This window comes from Geotrypetes seraphini, chromosome 15 (genome assembly GCF_902459505.1).
Source record: "Geotrypetes seraphini chromosome 15, aGeoSer1.1, whole genome shotgun sequence".
Lineage (NCBI taxonomy): Eukaryota > Metazoa > Chordata > Amphibia > Gymnophiona > Dermophiidae > Geotrypetes > Geotrypetes seraphini.
This window is the reverse complement of record NC_047098.1, coordinates 66703573-66723579: the sequence shown is the minus strand read 5'-3', so window position 1 is coordinate 66723579 and position 20007 is coordinate 66703573. Positions and strand designations below refer to the sequence as shown.

Below are 20007 nucleotides of genomic sequence, written 5' to 3'. Positions count from 1 at the left end.
TTGGACAGAGAGAGATGTTGGTTGAGGAATGGAATGAGGAACAAAGATTGGGATCTGGTACCATTGAGCTACCCAGGGTTTCCCCTTCTATTTTCTACCCTCTTTCAGCTTACTTTAGCATAGTCACTGTAGCAGTCAAGGAAGCGATCAGAGATAAGAAGACTTCATTTAATGAATGGAAAAGGACAAAAACGGAAGAAAACTGGAAAAAGCACAAACAACATCAAAGCAAGTGCCATAGGGCGGTAAGAGGGGCCAAAAGAGACTACGAAGAAAAAATAGCCAAGGAGGCCAAAAACTTTAAGCAGTTCTTTCAATATATTAAGGGGAAGTGACCTGCGAAGGAAGCAGTGGGGCCATTAGATGACCAGGGAATAAAGGGTGTACTAAAGGAGGACAAGACAAGGAATAAAGGGTGTACTAAAGGAGGACAAAGCTATCACCAACAAACTGAACACGTTTTTGCGTCTTTATTTACCGAAGAGGATATATCCAATATACCGGAAGCCGACAGGCTATACACAGGAAATGAAGACGGGAAACTGACAGGGACCGGACGGCATCCACCCACAGATAATCAAGGAACTGAAAGGGGTAATAGCTGAACTGCTCCAACTAATAGCAAATCTGTCGATCAAATCGGGAAAGATTCCAGAGGACTGGAAAGTGCCCAATGTTACGCTGATCTTCAAGAAAGATTTGAAGGGAGATCCAGGAAACTACAGACCGGTGAGTTTGACTTCGGTACCGGGAAAGATGGTAGAGGCGCTGATAAAGGACTGCATCATCGATTACCTTGAAGGACACAAACTGATGAGGACCAGTCAGTCAGCACGGCTTCAGCAAAGGAAGATCTTGCTTGACAAATTTACTGTACTTCTTCAAATGGTCAGATAGACAAGGGTGACCCAGTCGACATCGTATATCTAGATTTTCAGAAGGCGTTCAACAAGGTTCTGCATGAATGTCTACTTCGAAAAATTGCGAGCCATGGAATCAAGAGTGATATACTCACGTGGATTAAAAATTGGTTGGATAGGAAACAGAGAGTGGGGGTGAATGGACAATACCCGGACTGGAAAAGCGTCACAAGTGGAGTGCCGCAGGATTCGATGCTCAGGCCTGTGCTCTTCAACATATTTATAAACGACCTAGAAATTGGCACGACGAGTGAGATGATATAATTTGCGGACGATACAAAGTTGTTCAGAGTAGTGAGAACACAGGATTGCGAAGACCTTCAACGAGACATAAATACGCTCAAGGAATGGGCTGCAAAATGGCAAATGATGTTCAACGTGGATAAGTGCAAGGTGATGCATGTCGGTAACCAAAATCCTGTATGCACAAATACAGGATGTCTGGTGCTATACTCGGAGAGAGCACCCAGGAAAGAGACTTGAGAGTACTTGTAGACAAGTCAATGAAGCCGTCCACACAATGCGCAGTGGCGAAAAAGGTGAACAGAATGCTAGGAATTATTAAGAAAGAGATCACAAACAGATCTGAAAAGTTTATCATGCCGTTATACCGGGCCATGGTACGTCCCCAACACTGGTCGCCGTACATGAAAAAGGACATAGTACTACTCGAAAGAGTCTAGAGAAGAGCGACAAAAATGGTTAAGGGGCTGGGGAAGTTGCCGTACAATGAAAGGCTTGTGAAACTGGGCCTCTTTCCCTTGAAAAGAGAACACTGAGAGGGGACATGATCGAAACATTCAAAATATTGAAGGGAATTGACGTAGAGACAGAGAGATTGTTCACCCTCTAAAGTTAGAAGGGAAAAGATTCCGTACAAACATAAGGAAGTTCTTCTTCACTCAGAGAGTGGTGGAGGTCTGGAACGCTCTCCCAGAGGCTGTTATAGGGGAAAGCACCCTTCAGGGATTCAAGACAAGGTTGGATAAGTTCCTACTGGAACAGAACATACGCAAGTAAGGCTAGACTCAAATAGGGCACTGGTCTTTGACCTAAGGGCCGCCGCGTGAGCAGACTGCTGGGCACGATGGACTACTGGTCTGACCCAGCAGCGGCAAATCTTATGTTCTTATGAGAAGGACCATGGACCAGAGCAATTTTCAGACCCCAGCAATCATGAGCCCTAGAACTAGCAATGAAGTGTCACCATTATGAGATAACTATGAGTCCTTCCCTACCTCTGAGGGTGTGAACATGGCTTCTGTGGCATCTCCAGCCTCAGTAGAGCTGAAAAGTGGAAGCAATGAATGGGGAATCAAACCTGCTGATACATATTAAACTTGACTGGTGCCATCATTTGTTCAACTCCCCCCTGAAATAAGGATAGCCCATCAGCAAACAGTCATATACCACAAACTGAGAAAGTTCAAGGTTTGCCCCACTGCAGGCAGGGACTTGTTTTATTTCCCTAAGTACAGGGAGACTTAAGTCTTGACAGACAGTGGGGTCATAGTAGGGCTATCTCAGCTCATCCTTAATGACCTAGAGCTATCTAGTATCTCTTTATAAGAATAGGTATCTCTACAGCTGTTCTGCTTCCATGCCACTCTACACCAGGAGGGTAGGTTATATATTTTTAAATAAATAAATATTGTATAAAACAGGTAACCATCAAGCCCCCATGTTAATAACACTCTTGCTCAAGAATGGCATTATCCTCTGATAGTAATTTTCTATGCTTTACAGGTAAGATTTTATGATCCCAAGCAGCCTGATCTCCCTTTTTCATCCCAGGTCCCAACAACACCAAGCTACTTGTACATTTCTGAACAAAATTTATCGGACACTTACTCTAGCTGAAAGACCTCATTAAAATCAGACTGAAGCCTATGTTCAAATCTACCCCCTAGAGAAGCTGATGTAGCTATAGCAGAATATTTCTGGTTAGATCACTGTACCGGTATAGCCCACTATGACCACAAGTTTGCATCACAGGAGTCAGAAAGCTAAAGGGTAGGGGTACTCAAAAGCCTCATATGTGTTGAGGAGGCAGAGTAATGGGGGTGGAGGCAGGGGCAAAGAAAGAAGGAGATGTTAGGTTGTGGGGGGCACTAGGTAAAAAGAGATGCTAACACAGGGCTGGGAGGGTAAGCAAGGGAACTGCTGGACGCCAGGGTGGAGAGGCACTTGCCTGAAAGTTTGTCTTGGGAATCAGATATTCTTGGGCTCGATATGATTATGGTTCCTAAATCTGCAGCTCCTTTCTACTCTCTGATTTCTAATAACTCCGTGCCATGATCAGATCACTCTTTACTTATCTTTTCTTATTTTTGGTTATCTACGACTCCTCCGTCTGGCACCAAACAAATTAGCTCCCATGACTATTCAAAAATAGACACCTCTTCCATTTCCTTCTAAGTATAAACACAAAACTACTCCTGATACGGAGCTCATGACATTAACATAATAGCAAATTTCTAGACCACATAGCCGTTAGTTCAATGCGGTTAACAAAAAGATTATGCTATGAAAAAATACAATAATAATATGATATACAGGAATATAATTGATCAAGAATTTAGAAAAAAAGAAAAGTTTTCTGAAATGTTCATAAGACGTGGATCTAATTAATAATGGACGGAAATCTTTGTCATAGTAAGCTGCTTGGTAGGAAAGACAATGCCCATGATGTTTCTTACTTTTACAGCCCTTGGCTGAAGGAAACGTAAATATGGCATGAGATTTTCTACTATTCTCAAGCACAGCAATAACAAATCTGTTGGCAAGATATAATGGGGCAACACCAAAAGCAACTTTATAGTATAAGCATTCCAACTTAAAGATCACCCAGGCCTCAATCGGAAGCCAGTGCAGCTCACTGTAATAGGAGGTTACGTGGTAATACTTCCTCAGAATGGAATAACTCTATCTATACTCCTAGATGAACTAGCTCCTCTCCAAACTAAATCTCTTACCTCCCAACAACTTAAAAAGTCGTGGTACACATCCGAACTCAAGCTCATATAGAAACAATTGCATACTTTAGAGAGAAACTGGAGGCATAATAAATCCGACTACCTTACACCAATACAAAGAACAAGCGGATTACATTAAAATCGAAACTAATACAAGCAAGATCACTTTATTACTCAAAACAAATTTCTAAAACTAGGAATATGGAGACCCTTTACAGAATTGTCTGCTCCCTGACCACAATTCACCAAAAACAACATGATTCTCTTCAACTACCTTCAGCTCAAACTTTGGCTGATTTTTTTACAGATAAAATTCAGAAGATTAGAGCCACATTTTTTGGGGCTCAGTCCAATTCAATCGCCACCTCTGTGTCTGGCACTCAGACTCCCAATCTACTTCACCCCAAATGTTCTCATTTTAAAATCCCATCTCTTTCAGAGATTCAACTTACCATTACTACTATGAACATAAAGGGCTCCAGCACTGAGGCTATTCCACCATTCATTCTGAAACAACACTTTTCTATTTTCGGTCCCCACATACTAGACTTTGTATTCACCAGTCTTACTTTGAGCACTGTTCCCAAACTCTGGAAAGAGGCACCAATCTACCTTCTATCAAAGACTTCAAAACTAGTGCATCTGAAGTATCTAACTATCATCCAATCTCTAATATCCCCTTTCTAACTAAAATCACCATAAGAACATAAGAATTGCCATCTCCAGATCAGACCCTGGGTCCATCAAGTCCGGTGATCCGCACATGCGGAGGCCCCACCAGGTGTACCCTGGCATAGTTTTAGTCCCCATATCACTGTCAAGGGAGATGTGCATCTAATTTACACTTACCCGTATTACTCTATGCCACTCTTAAGGAGACACCAGACTTAATTTCACCTTCTGGTGGAATTCATTGTGCCATATATATAAAATGGAAAGAACAATTGCCATACAAAAAAGGAAATTATAATAATTTTAAAAAGATTTGGGGGCCATTGATAACATATTGTAATGATTAGACACCTTTTTACACTAAAAGTATAATTATAATATTGGGAAAGGGGGGATATATAGTTATATTATTATATTATTGGTTTTAATCAATATTTTTGAATATAATATATGTATGATATACTTGATTTACAATGTTTGTGGAAAGGGAGGGTGGGGGAGGGACTTGATTTATGTATTTAAGAAGATAATAGAAAAGAATTTCAAGTGATGTTTATGATTCAATTGATGCATTATTGTACACTTGATGTAAGATGAAAAAATGAATAAAGAATTGGGAAAAAAAAAGGAGATGTGCATCTAGTTTACCCTTAAATCCTAGAATGGTGTATTCTGCAATTACTTACCAATAAGATTGTTTTTTCCCAACTTTCGGACTTTGTAGAAAGCACGAATGTTCTACACCCAAACCAAACAGGCTTTAGAAAACATCATTCCACAGAACTTTCATTAATAGGTCTTACTACCAATATCTTATACAACCTTGACCATTACAACTCTGTCGTACTAATTTCTCTGGATTTATCATCAGCATTTGATACATAGACCATCAACTTCTTATTAACTGACTCCAAGAAATCGGAATATCAGAACAGGTTTTAGATTGGTTCATCTCTTACTTTAAAGATCGCACATCAAAAGTATCATTTAACAACCTCACTACAGACACATTTCCTAATTACTTCGGCATACCTTAAGGCTCTATTCTGTCCCCTCTTCTTTTCAACATTTTCTTGGCCCCTTTGATCACCCTTGGGCAGTCTGTCGGCAATTGATCTCACTAATCTTGATGACATGCTTACTATCAACAAAAAATTGGAAAAAATAAGCAACTGGCTCAACTCTAATATGCTCTCTCTCAATATAAACAAGTCCAAATCCATGATCTTCCCAATCAGGCATGGTCAATCACTACTTTCACCCAAAGAATTTAGGTCTATTCCATTTCAGTCAGTTAAAACCATAAAGCTCTTGGGAATTATTCTAGATGAGAAACTTACATTTCATGATCACATCAGTTCAGTTGTAAGAAAATGTTTTCACCATCTCCGCACGATTCACTCTCTTGCAAAATTTCTAAATCAAGCTTCACTTAACATTCTCACTCATTCTTTAGTAATCTCTTGCTTAAACTACGGCAATGTTCTATTTAAGGGAATTACAAAAAAGGAAATTCAACGCCTTCAGATTATCCAAAACACCAATGTCAAAATTATGTTTAACGCAAAAAAATTCGACCATGTAACGTCTCTGATGGTTAAAGCACACTGGTTGCCTATTCCCCATCATATCACCTATAAAATACTGCTGTTAACCTTCAAAATCAGACAAACAGGGCAGCCTGAAATCATTAATAGACTTTTAATACCCCTCACTTCTCAACATACTCTCCGGTCAACTAATCATAATCTGCTAACAATTTCATCACCAAAAATTATCAATACTATGCGCAGTAATATTTTCTCTGTTACTGTCCCTATGCTCTGGAATTCATCACTGGCTTATTTATGAGAGATTTACACCTTAGATAATTTCAAGACCAGCTTAAAAACAATGCTTTTTAAAGATGCATTTACAGTATGACTGTCCTTTTAAGGACACCTTAATTGATCTCTAACCCAGTTTCCGTGGCAATTATAGCAGTTCGGATTAAAATCTTAATACCCCTTACCTTTTGTTGTTTTCCTTAATTGTTCTTATCTCTCATCTTATTGTAGTTCTACCCTTTTCCTTTTGTGTCAGTTTGATATGTGTCTTTGTACTTGTCTTTACTGGATATTAATTAGCTATTAATTTTAATGTGTCTGTATTACCCTGTTTTTGCTTTTTATTGTTGTAAAGCTGCTTTGTAATTTTGAAAAGGCGGGATACATTTTTAATAAACTTGAAACTAATCCTTGCTGTTAGTAAGCTAGTGAATATGTAATTGCAAGTATCCTCTTGACTCTTAACCGTTAAAGGACCAAGACAATGGTGGTTGCTGGAGGAAAAGTCCATAAAGTGCTGTTGAGACAGACATGGGAGAAGCCCCTGCTTGCTCTGGATCGGTGGCATGGACTGCTGCTACTATTTGGGTTTTGGCCAGGTACTTCTGACTTGGATTGGCCTCCATGATCCAGTAAGGCTATTCTTATGTTCTTAAACCTTATTTCTTTATTAACATCCTATATTGCATTCTATATAATATACTCTCTGTCTTCATATGTGATATGGTGCTTCTCCTCGGGACACTCTTCCTTACTCTTATAGTTACTCCTCTGCAGCAGAAAGAAAGATATGAATAATTAAATACATATGAAATTAAAAGAAGAGAACACGAATGCTTACCCCAGCCCATCCCCTCCACAAATAAATACATGTACAGAGGGGAAGCCATTGTTGTCCCTGGGATTGGAGCAGGGAATCTTGTCACTGTTTGGGATTCTGCAAGTACTTGTGACCTGGACTGACCACAGCTGGAAGCAGGATACTGAGCTAGATGGAACATTAGCCTGCCCCAGTATGGCTGTGCAAAACATTTATAACTATGGGGGGGAGAGGGAGAGAGGAGAAAATAGTGTTATTTAGCATGCTGACCTGAAGTTCCATTGTTTATGATATCATTGCAAAATTTTCCCCTATTAGATGGTAAAGTGCATGGGGATATTGAGGGTTGTCCTCCAAACCTCCCAACCTCTACAGCTTTTGACTGAATGATATATGCTTCATACCACAGACAACATAGGAACATAAGCTTCATACCACAGCTGGTGCTTGTTAGTATATGAGGCAGGGCAATATTGAGCAACTGGCAGCTGTGTGAATGCTTAGAGATGCTCCAGAACAGGATTGTCCTATGTCAGTCCTCAAGGTTGCAATCCAGTTGCGTTTTCAGAATTTCCCCAATGAATCTTCACGAGATCCATGTGCATACACCGCTTCCATTGTATACAAATAGACCTCATGCATATTCATTTGGGAAATCATGAATACCCAACTACTACTACTACTATTTATCATTTATATAGCGCTGAAAGGAGTAGGTAGGCTTTTTTATAATATGAGCCCTTATCATCTTTGACGTTCTTTTTTTAAAGATTGAGCGCGTAGAAGTTAGATCAGTATAGTGGTATTTTTGAACTTCCCTCCTGAAGTGGCTCTTTTTTCCTATTGGCCACGTTGACGTCACCTCGCTGCCTTTTATCTTTTGGACGTGATCATATGGTCACGCGCTTGATCCTTTAAAAGACTCTTCAAAGTTCCTCATGGCGTTCTAGTGCCGGTTGACACGAGAGGAAGAAGCTTTAACATCTTGCTTGATTATTTAAACGAGTTTCATTCAGCGGTGAGTATCTCCTAACAGCCTAAAGGAGAAATTAGTTTCATACCTGCTAATTTACTTTCTTTTAGCTTCTCCAGACCAGTAGAGGTTAACTTTACGAATGGGTATATATCTAATCATGACCAGCAGGTGGAGACTGAAAACAAAACTTTGGGACAGTATATACTATCCTCCCTTCTCTATTTCCCTCAGTCTGCCGAATAGCCAAGCAGAACCAAGAACTGGAAAACAGGAAGAAAACAATACTCCGAACAGGAGTAACAAATAACATACCCAAATGCTGTTGGAAAATGCAGAGGAGAAAAACCCGAAGGAAAATGTCCCCACAGCTCGCCAGCTAAGCCAGCCGAGCCACAGCCGCTGTTCTTTAATTCTCCCCGGCCCTAGAAAAATACTAGAACCCGCAGCAAAAAACAAAAACTGCCCGCGAAACAGCCCCAACAACAACAACAACAGACAGGGTGGGGACCTCTACTGGTCTGGAGAAGCTAAAAGAAAGTAAATTAGCAGGTAAGAACCTAATTTCTCCTTCTTTAGCACTCTCCAGACCAGTAGAGGTTAACTTTACGAATGGGACGTACCAAAGCAGTCCCTCTCACGGGCGGGACCCCCGAAGGGCCGATACCAGTACACGCTCACCGAACACCGCGTCCCGACGCGCCTGCACATCAACCCGATAATGACGAACAAAGGAATGCAAGGAGGACCAAACCGCAGCCTTACAAATATCCACTGGAGGCACGAGCGACGACTCAGCCCAAGAAGCCGCCTGACCCCGAGTGGAATGAGCCTTGAGAAACTCCGGAACAGGCTGCTGTTTCAGAAGATAAGCGGAAGCAATCGTCTCCTTGATCCAGCGCGCAATAGTAGCCTTAGAAGCGCCAGCTCCCCGACGAGGACCCGCCAGGAGGACAAAGAGATGATCGGACTTCCGGAATTCCTGGGTCCGCTGCACATAAGAGCGAAGGACCCGACCGACATCCAACTTGCGCAGCTGCCGTTGCTCAGAAGAGCCCTCCCGACCACCCAAGACCGGGAGAACCACCGATTGATTGACATGAAAAGGAGAAACAACCTTCGGCAGAAAAGAAGGAACAGGCCGCAAGACGACCCGCTCCCTAGAAAACTCCAAGAAGGGAGCCCTACAAGAGAAAGCCTGCAGCTCAGAAACACGCCTAGCAGAAGTAATGGCCACCAAAAAGACCGCCTTCAAAGTAAGGTCCTTCAAAGAACAGGCGTCCAAGGGCTCGAAAGGCGGACGCACCAAAACAGAGAGAACCAGATTAAGATCCCAAGAGGGAACCGAGGGCCGTAGGGGAGGCCTAAGCAACTTGGCCGCCCGCAAAAAGCGAATCACATCAGGAAGAGCCGATAAACGCTGACCTGACACCAACCCTCGAAAGGCCGACAGGGCCGCAAGATGAACTCGGAGAGAAGACCAAGCCAGGCCTCTATCCAGGCCATCCTGCAAGAACTCTAGAATGTTAGGCAGAGAAGCGCGAAAAGAGGTCACTCCCCGCGCCCGACACCATTCCTCAAAGAGACGCCAAACCCGCACATAAGCCCGAGAGGTAGAAAGCCTCCGGGACCCCAACAGTGTAGAGATCACCTTGTCTGAATATCCCTTCTTGCTAAGGCGACCCCTTTCAAGAGCCACGCCGTAAGACAGAAGGGAGACGGGTCGAACATGGGAATGGGACCCTGCATCAGAAGGTCGCCCGAGAGAGGCAGAGGAAGAGGATCCGCCACCAGGTGCCTCACCAGATCCGCATACCACGGACGGCGAGGCCAATCCGGCGCCACCAGCACCACCAAACCCGGATGGTGAACAATGCGAAGAAGCACTCTGCCCACCAGCGGCCAAGGAGGGAACACATACAACAGCCCCTCCGTTGGCCACTGCTGGACCAGAGCATCCAGACCCTCGGCCAGACCGTCCCTGCGACGACTGAAGAAGCGGGGCACTTTGGCGTTGCCACCCGTGGCCATCAGGTCCATCAGGGGCTGCCCCCAAGCCTGCACTATCAACTGAAACGCCTCGGCGCCGAGACACCACTCTCCTGGATCTAGGAAGTGACGACTGAGGAAGTCTGCCTGAACATTTTCTACTCCGGCTATATGAGAGGCCGAGAGGTCCACCAGATGGGACTCCGCCCAAACCATGAGCAGAGCCGCCTCCTGCGCCACCTGAGTGCTCTTGGTGCCCCCCTGACGATTGACATAAGCCACCGCCGTGGCATTGTCCGACAGGACTCTGACCGACTTGCCCAGCAACAGGGAGTGGAAAGCCAACAGCGCCAGACGGACCGCTCTGGTCTCCAACATGTTGATCGACCAGGCGGCCTCCTCCGCGGACCAGGTGCCCTGAGCTGAGTGACCCAAACACTGAGCCCCCCAACCCAGGAGACTCGCATCCGTCAGGAGCACCGTCCACTGAGGGAGATCCAGACCCACCCCCTGAACTAGGTGAGGGGTCTGGAGCCACCAACGCAGACTGCAGCGCGCCAAGCCTCGCAGGGGAACCGGAACATCCATCCCGTGCCTCTGGGGAGACCACCTCCGGAGCAGAGCATACTGGAGAGGATGCATGTGGGCCCGCGCCCACCTCACCACGTCCAGGGACGCCGCCATCAACCCCAAGACCTGGAGGAAATCTCGCGCCCGAGGACACCGGGACGCCAAAAGCAGGCGAATCTGAGATTGCAATTTGCTCACCCGGCCCTCTGGGAGGAAGACCCTCCCCAAGGAGGTGTCGAACAGCACCCCTAGGTACTCCAGACGCTGAGCCGGGACCAACCGACTCTTGGAAAGGTTGACCACCCAGCCCAGCGACCGGAGAAACTCCACCACCCGAGCAGTAACCCGGGAGCTTTCCTGCAACGACTTTGCCCGAATTAACCAGTCGTCCAGGTAGGGGTGTACCAGGATGCCCTCCGACCGCAAGGCTGCCGCGACGACCACCATCACCTTGGTGAACGTCCGAGGAGCCGTGGCCAGCCCAAAGGGAAGCGCACAGAACTGATAGTGCCGACCCAAGATCGCAAAGCGCAGGAAACGCTGATGAGATGCCCGAATGGGAACATGCAAGTAGGCCTCCGTCAGATCGAGAGAAGTGAGAAACTCCCCTGGCTGAACCGCCAGAATGACCGACCGCAGAGTTTCCATACGGAAAGAGGGAATCTTGAGAGCCCTGTTGACCCCTTTCAAATCGAGGATGGGCCGAAAGGTCCCCTCCTTCTTGGGCACCACAAAGTAAATGGAGTACCTGCCCGTGCCCCACTCCGGAGGGGGCACCGGAACAACTGCCCTGAGATCTAGCAAGCGCTGAAGGGTCTGGCGAAAAGCCTGCGTCTTCCCCGGAGTCTGACATGGAGAAGCGAGGAAAAAATCCGGCAGAGAGCGGGCGAACTCCAGGGCATAACCGTCCCGCACCACCTCCAGGACCCACTGATCGGACGTGATCTCGGCCCATTTGGGGAAAAAATCGCGCAGCCGGGCCCCCACCGGAACCAAAGGGGGCGCCGGCAAGGCGTCATTGTGCAGGACGGGAAGCGGGGGAACCGGCGGAGGGATTCCCTGCCCCCCGACGGGCCCCCCGAAAGGGCTGCATGCGCTGGAAGAACCGACCCCGGGAAAATCCCGGAGACTGGAAAGAAGCAGCCCCACGCCCAGGGCGATACTTGCGAAATTCCCGCAAACGCCCCCGGGCCGCACCCCCCCGAGACGCCGGGCGGGCACGGTCCTCCAGCAGACGGGGAACTTTCGAGTCCGACAGAGTCTGAATCAACTTATCCAAGTCCTCTCCAAACAAAAACGACCCCCGAAAGGGAAATTTAGTAAGCTTAGCTTTGGACGCAGCATCCGCCGCCCAAGCGCACAGCCACAACACACGCCTTGCGGCCACGCCAAAAGCCATAGACTTAGCCGAGATCCGCACCAAGTCATATAGAGCATCTGAGAGGAATGAGGCCGCCATCTCAATCTTCGCTACCTCCTGATCCACCAGAGACCAGTCGTCAGACTCTCGATCCAAGACACGCTCAGCCCACCGAAACACGGCGCGAGCGACCAGTCCCCCACAAATAGCCGCCTGGACCCCAAAAGCAGAAACCTGAAAATTTTGCTTAAGAATGTTCTCCAATTTGCGCTCCTCAGAGTCCCGCAAGGCAGAACCGCCCTCAACAGGCACGGTATGCCGCTTGGAAATTGCCGAGACCACCGCATCCACGACTGGCGAAGCTAACGTAGCCCGATCCCCTTCAGGAATGGGATACAGGCGAGCCATGCTGCGCGCCAGCCGAAACGGCGTCTCCGGCGTTTTCCACTGCTCCAGAATAATATCCCGAATATCCTGATGCATAGGAAAAGAGCGGGAAACGGAACGGATCCCCCGTAACAGGGGGTCCCCCACACGCGGAGTCTCCGGCGGCGCGTCCTCAAAACGCAAGACCGCAGAAACCTGCTGAATAAGGTCAGGCAGCTCATCTTTCTGAAAAAGGCGCACCACGGACGCCTCGTCACTGGAGAACGGGAAATCCGACAACCCGCCGCCAGCTTCCGTCCCCTCCAGAGAGTCCTGGAATTCCTCAGAAGGGTCCAGGTCCTCCTCCAAACCGACACGTTCCTCCGACCACAAAGTCTCGTCCCACGACACCCGCGGACGCTTGGACAAGGGAGGCGGCGGAGGGGACGTCACGTCAGACGAGAGCGGCAAAGCCGCAGGGAGCGCGGAGGAAACCCCACCCCCCGAAACCCCCTGGGCGCAACCAGGACCCCCAGCCGCCTGAAAATAGGCTCTGCATAAAGAAAAGAAAAATTCAGGAGAAAAACCCCCCGAGGGTCCCAAGGGACTCCCTGCCACAGCAGGGGACCCAGCAGAACCTTGCCCCTGCATAGTCAAAACAGGGGGAAGGTCACCTGAGGTGGAAGACAAAATGGAGGGGCCAGACAGAGAAGATGGCGGTTTTCCCGCCAAAAAAGCTCCCTCCATAGCCTGAAGCGGCTGAGAAACCTGAATAGTCTCAGCCGCTAAAGCAGGCAAGCCGGCATCAGCTGTCAAAAAATCAGCTGAGAGGGAATCCTCTAAAACCCGACCGTCGGCGGTTCGGGGAATCCCTCCGTGGGCGGACGGAGAAGACCGGGCTTCCCCACCGTTCCCTGCCGACTCGCGAGGCACCATCGGCGGGGAGCTCTGGGCGCCTGCAGCCGCTGCCGACGGAGCTCCTCCACCGCCCCGGCCTGAACACCGCTTGCACAGGCCGGCCGCGAGTGCCTCGCGTCTGGAGCACAATGAGCACTTTTTCCCTTTAGAAGTGCTCATTGCTCCATACGCGACCTAGCTGCAAAAAAGTGCCGGTTAGTTGAAAAAATACAGTAAAATACAGTTTACTTAAAGGGATACAACCCTCCAGACCAGCACTACCTCAGGATTTTTTTTTTTTTTTTTTTTTTCACAGAACAGACTCCACAGGCTCTCAAAGCAATATGCCTTGCTTGATTTAGGGGGCAAGGCTTACTGCTGAGGCTCCTCTAAAAAAATGTGGGGAGGTGGAGGAAGTGGGGGGAGGGACCCCGCTCGTGACCCGCCGGGTTTGACACCCCCGAGGTCGGACGAACCCCCAAACAGAGTCCGCCCAAGCTCCGTCCGGCTAAAAACAGGGACAATAAACCCCCTAAACAAATTCCAACAGCCCTACCAAGGGAGATGGGTACAGATCACTCAACACCTGCTGGAGACTGAAAGAAGACTGAGGGAAATAGAGAAGGGAGGATAGTATATACTGTCCCAAAGTTTTGTTTTCAGTCTCCACCTGCTGGTCATGATTAGATATATACCCATTCGTAAAGTTAACCTCTACTGGTCTGGAGAGTGCTAAAGAAGATAGAGTTAGTTTAATAAGCTGTACGTTTTTAATGAGTTTTTGTATCAATAAAGTATTAATTCGTTAAAATTTTTCAACTTTCAGAGTCTACACCGCTCATAAGCAAAAATCATTTCCTACTTTGTGGGTTCCCTGAAGCAGATACGAAATGTGACACGTTGGAACCTGATACCTGCAATCTACAAGATAAGTTTTTTGTGTTTTCAATTAATAATTCAAAGAAGAATGAGTAGTTTGCCGGTTTGGCACCTAAGTTGACTATTTGAATATTTATACTATCTACAAATGGTGCTTGAAGATGCGATGATTGAGTGGTGAGACGGTAACGTCGGGGCATTAGTGTCCCTGTTATCATCTCTATGATTCTGAGCACTGAAGCTACCAATATGTGTATACAATATTGAAATTGTCGATATTGGAACCAGTATAGGAGTGATTACTTTATTATTTTTCTGCTTCTTGTACTCGGCGTGATAAGGAGAAGCTAGAAAATGATATGACAAGGAATGAGTAAACTCTAGAGCATAATCATCCCGAATCACCTCCAGGACCCACTGATCGGACATGATCTCTGACCATTTGTGAGAAAACTGGCACAGCCGGGCACCCACTGGAACCAGAGGGGACAAGGAGTCATTGGGCAGGACAGGCTGCAAGGGAAGCGGCGGGGGAATTCCCAGCCCCACAATGGGCTCCCTGAAAGGACTTTATGCGCTGAAAGAAACGCCCCAGAAGACGGGACAGTAGCAGCCCCACACCCAGGGTGGAAACTGCGGAAATCCCGCAAACGCCCTCTAGCAGTGCCCCCTCTAATTGCCTGGCGGGCACTGTCCGCAGGCAGGCGGGGTACCTCAGAGTCTGTCAAAGTTTGAACCAACTTATCTAAATCCTCTCTAAACAAAAAAGACCCCCGAAAGGGAAATTTTGTGAGTTTAGTCTTGGATGCCGCATCTGCCAACCAAGCGTGCAGCCAAAGGTACGACGCGCGGCCACCCCAAGAGCCATAGACTTGACAGAGAACCGCACCAAGTCATAGAGGGCGTTGGAGAGGAACGAGGCCGCCATTTCAATCTTCGCGACCTCTTGATCCACCAAGGACCAATCATCAGACTCACGGTCAAGAATATGCTTGGTCCACCAAAACACGGCGCGAGCTACGAGTCCCCCCACAAATAGCCACCTGGACTCCCAAGGCAGAGACATTAAAATTCTGATTACTGGTAAATAGAGCCTCCAATTTACGCTCCTCAGAATCATTAAGGCAGAACTGCCTTCTACGGGCACAGTATGCCGCTTTGAAATAGCGGAGACCACCGCATCTACCACTAGTGACTTCAAGGTAGCTCTATCCCCCTCCGGGATGGGATACAAACGAGCCAAGGAGCGTGAAAACGGAACCGGCTCCTCTGGCGTATTCCACTGTGCCAGAACAATATCCCAAATATCCTGATGCATAGGAAAAAAGCAGGATGCCGGACGGATCCCCCGAAGAAGGGGGTCCCCCAAATCGCAGGGTCTCAGGTGGCATCTCAAAACTTAAAACCGAGATCTGCTGAATCAAAACTGGAAGCTCGTCTCTGTGAAAAGACGCACTGCGGACGTCTCCTCAGAAAAAACGAGGCCCCTCTACCAGCGTCCATCCCCTCAAGAGGATCCTGGAGGTCCCCCCATGGGTCCAGGTCCTCATCCAGATTTGCATGCTCCTCAGACCACAAGTCTTCATCCCATGCCACCCGTGGGTGCTTGGACAAGGGAGGAGGAGGAGGAGGGACGTGAAAGTAGTAGATGGGGGCAAAGCTGCAGAGAGTGCAGGGGGGCACAACCTCCCCCGAAACCCCCGGGCTAACTGCAAACCCCCCAGCCGCCTGAAAATAAGCTCTGAATAAATTAAAAAATAAATCAGGGGAAAAACCTGCCGACTCGCAAGGCACTAGCAGCGGGGAGCCCTAGACGCCTGCAGCCGCTGCGGACGAGGCTCCACCACCACACCCAAACAGCTGTTTTCAGGCCAGCTGCGAGTGCCTCGCGTCTGGACCAAATTGTGCACCTCTTCCCCTGAAAAGTGCTCAATTGCTCCATATGCGAACTAGCTAGAAGAAAAGTGTCGGTTAGTTGAAAAATACAGTAATTTACGGCATATTTAAAGGGAAAGCAACCCTTCAGATCGGCACTACCTCAGGATTTTTTTTTTTTTTTAAACACAGAACAGACTCCACTTGGCTCTCTAAACAGTATGCCTTACCACCAGGGGGGTAAGGCTTACTGTTGAGGCACCTCTAGAAAAATGTTGGGGAGGTGGAGGAAAGGGGGGGAGGGACCCAGCTCGTGACCCACCGGGTTTGACATCCCTGAGGTCGGATGGACCCCCAAACAGGGTCTACCCAAGCTCAGTCTGGCAACAAAAAGGGACAAGAAGTCCTAAACAAATTCCAACAGCCCTACCAAGGGAGATGGGTACAGCTCACCATACCTGCTGGAGACTGAGAGAAGACTGAAATAATTAGGGAGGAATTACATGATATGTACTATTCCAAAGTTTTGTCTCAGTCTCCACCTGCTGGTCATGATGAGATATAACCCGATTGTAAGATTAATCTATGCTGGTCTGGAGAATTGCTAAATAATTTTTTATAGTTTAATTTTGTTTGAAAGTCAGGCCGGGTCAGAATTTTTGTGAGCGACCACACAAGTGCTGCAGAATGATAACCTGATTGTGTTAATTCTAGTATACCATTTGCAATCCCGTGAACCCTGAATGCCACAGAGTATTTCTCGAGCCACAGAATCAGTGCCCACCTTTGCCTTTCCTCAGCTCAGCATGTTTTTCCCCCTTGGCATGATGTCTTGAAAAAGGATGGATCATGACAGACAGACAAAGTACAAACCTGCTATTTGCAGCCCTCTTTACATTGGCATTCCAGGCACATAGTTGCCATGTTTGTCCTTCACTACCATGCGGGTCATATTTTGGAGACATTGCAAGCGATAATTCTCGTATATCTCCCGTGTCACATCCTTCAAATGCTGCATATGAGCCTTCAGCTCCAAGCGCAATATCATGAGGTCACTGACAGTAGGATCCTCCACTGCAGATTAAGAAATGAAGTGGGGTGAAAAAGAGAAACTTCAACCTAGTGACCTGAACCAGAGTAGCACTAACATCTTCCCCTTCCCCCAAACACACTGATAATCTGAACTAGAATGGCAATTAAGAAGCTCCCTCCCTCTTGGTTTGACAACACAAACAAGCATAAATAACTTGAATCAGACTGGCAATGAAACACCTCCCACAAACACAAATAATCTGATCAAGATTGCACTAAGACCACCCCCGCTTCACCCCAACACACACACACATGGAGAAATGAGGTCTTACCTGCTAATTTCCTTTCCTTTAGTCCCACCAGATAAGTTTAGGAATGATTTGAATCAGACTCAGCAAAGTATGCCTCCTGAGTAGGCTGAGTTTGCATTTGCCTCAAGTCTACTGGACTGTTGTCTAGACTCAGGGTAAGAGTGTGAGGGATAGGTCCTATCCTGGACATCAGGAGAGCTTCCTCTCCTGATGGACTGAAAAGTAGCTCAAGCAGAAACAAAAAATTGACCCTGACAATTCCACAGATGAAGAAATCCAGAAGAAACCAAAGATTGGGTCCTTGTTGTTTTTATGTGGATTATGAAGTTGCATTTTTAATAAAGTCTTCATCTTGAACATGAATTCTCCAGAGTCTTTGGTTTCTTCTAAAAAGTAGCACCACCATTTCCAAGGCTGATGACAGCCCCTTTTGAGGCACCATTGTCAGCACACAGGTGACAGACAAAGCATGGGTCTCAAGGATTGGTTGCATTAATGTCCTTGAGGATTCAGCATCACGCCAAGCCAAGATCCACTCCAATTTTTCCTGCAGTTTGACCCAGAGCCATTCCTTTGGGGCAGGCATCAGGTACAGGTAGAGCTGGTGTTGGGTTGGTGACAGTTTGAGATGTCAAGACCAAATCAGCTGGTCCTGGCATCTAGGATATTGGTGCATTGGTACTAACTCCACAGAAGGGGAGCAGTCCTCTTGCCACAAATGCTTCTTGGGTACCAGCAGTGCTGATGATCTGGCACCTGGCACCATGCTTTGCGTGAAACTGATGTTGATGCTCCTTCACTTTTGCTCGATGCACATCAGGTTCCCTTGGTGCTGACGAGGATGATAGTTAAACCTATTGCATCCTTGGTGTCAAGTTCAAGGCAGGTTGGTCTGATGGGGCCCTACCAGCACCTGATGTTGAGGCAGAAGATCACCTTGATGCTGGTGCCCTCCCAGTATCCAAAGTAACTCTGTCAGCCATAGGAACCAATGCTTCCAATGCTGTAGTCAATGGACCAGATTTAAAAGTGCCAATAAATTTCTTGCACTGAGTCTCCTGACTATTTTGTGTTCGGTTCTACATTTAGAGGCTAGGGGGCTCATAATCGAAAGAGAAATGTCTAAAAACCCGCCCAAGTTGGCATTAAGACGACCTAAAAGACAAGTTATCCAAGTGCCGATAATCAAAACAGGGTTTTAGACGTATCCAGAGACTTTTTAGGCCTCTGAATCCCGCGGTGCACCCAGAGCTGCAAGTAGCGTATTTGAAGGAGTAGTTAGGACGGGATGTGGGCTGACCTAGACTTAGTCGTACTGCAGGGAAAATCGAAAGTTTGACGAGATTGCCTAGATGGAACTTATACGTTGTAATTTAGGCGATCTAAAAACAGGTCTACGTGCCCAGAAGGTATCCAAAGTGCCCAGATAACCAAAATAGACACAAATTACAGACCCCCCACACACTGCCCCAGTGATCACTGACCCTGCCACACCGCAATAAAAATCGGAATAAAAACATACATACCTGCCTCCAGAACATCAGTACCTGGCATAGGACAGCCTAGTAGAGCTGCATAGAGGTAGCTTAAGTAGTCTTGGGGGTGGTCTAGTGAACGATAGAGAGGAGGACCTAGGCCCATAAGCCACTTTAACTACTGCAATCATGGTGAAAAATTTGAGTACACCAAAATCCCCAAAACTTATTTTACTGCCATATAGGTGGAGTTGTAGACAGGTGGATATAGTTGGTTTTGGGGGTGTTTTGGGGGGGGCTCACCATGACCTGCAAGAGTTGTGGTGAGATGTTTATGTGACACCGTTTTTGTGAAATTCACAGTAGTGCCCTGTAAGGTGCCCCAATACTCTGTTGCCATGTCTGGGTGGTCAGACCATAATATTTCTGGCACCTCCCACATCCAAAAGGTTTTGTTCTAGGAGTTTGGGAATTGGACGATTTTTTTTAATGAAAATGTAGTATAAAGATAGATGTAACATGGTAACATAGTAGATGACGGTAGATAAAGACCCAAATGGTCCATCCAGTCTGCCCAACCTGATTGAATTCCCCCCCACTCTTAGCTATTTCTGGACAAGAATTCAAAACTACACGGTACTGTATTTGGGTTCCAACTGCTGAAGTCTCTGTCAAAGCTCACTCCAGCCCATCATACCCTCCCAGCCACTGAAGCCTTCCCAAGCCCATCCTCAACCAAAAGGCCATATAGAGACACAGACCGTGCAAGTCTGTCCAGTACTGGCCTTAGTTCTTCAATATTTACTATTATTTTCTGATTCTAGATCCTGTGTTCATCCCACGCTTCTTTGAACTCTGTCACCTCTCCACCACCTCTCTCGGGAGTGCTTTCCAGGCATCCACCACCCTCTCCGTAAAGTAGAATTTTCTTATATTGCTCTTGAATCTACCCTCAACCTCAAATTATGTCCTCTGGTTTTACCATTTTCTTTTCTCTGGAAGATTTTGTTCTACGTTAATACCCTTCAAGTATTTGAACATCTGAATCATATCCCCCCTGTCCCTCC

General features: G+C 46.9%; 1 protein-coding gene across 7 annotated transcripts in view; it reads right to left on the bottom strand.

Annotated features, from left to right (window-relative positions):
- Positions 1-7037: 7037 nt before the first annotated feature.
- The window catches only part of LOC117348872 (septin-4-like), a 71501-nt gene continuing 58531 nt past the window's right edge, over positions 7038-20007 (bottom strand). For all 7 annotated transcript variants that reach the window (XM_033921463.1, XM_033921460.1, XM_033921462.1 and 4 more), the window contains 2 exons: positions 16996-17196; positions 7038-7164 (listed from right to left, as the gene is read on the bottom strand). In XM_033921463.1, the coding sequence (XP_033777354.1) occupies positions 17015-17196 (182 nt within the window). In that variant the 3' untranslated portion in view covers positions 7038-7164; positions 16996-17014. The remainder of the gene's footprint in view (positions 7165-16995; positions 17197-20007) is intronic.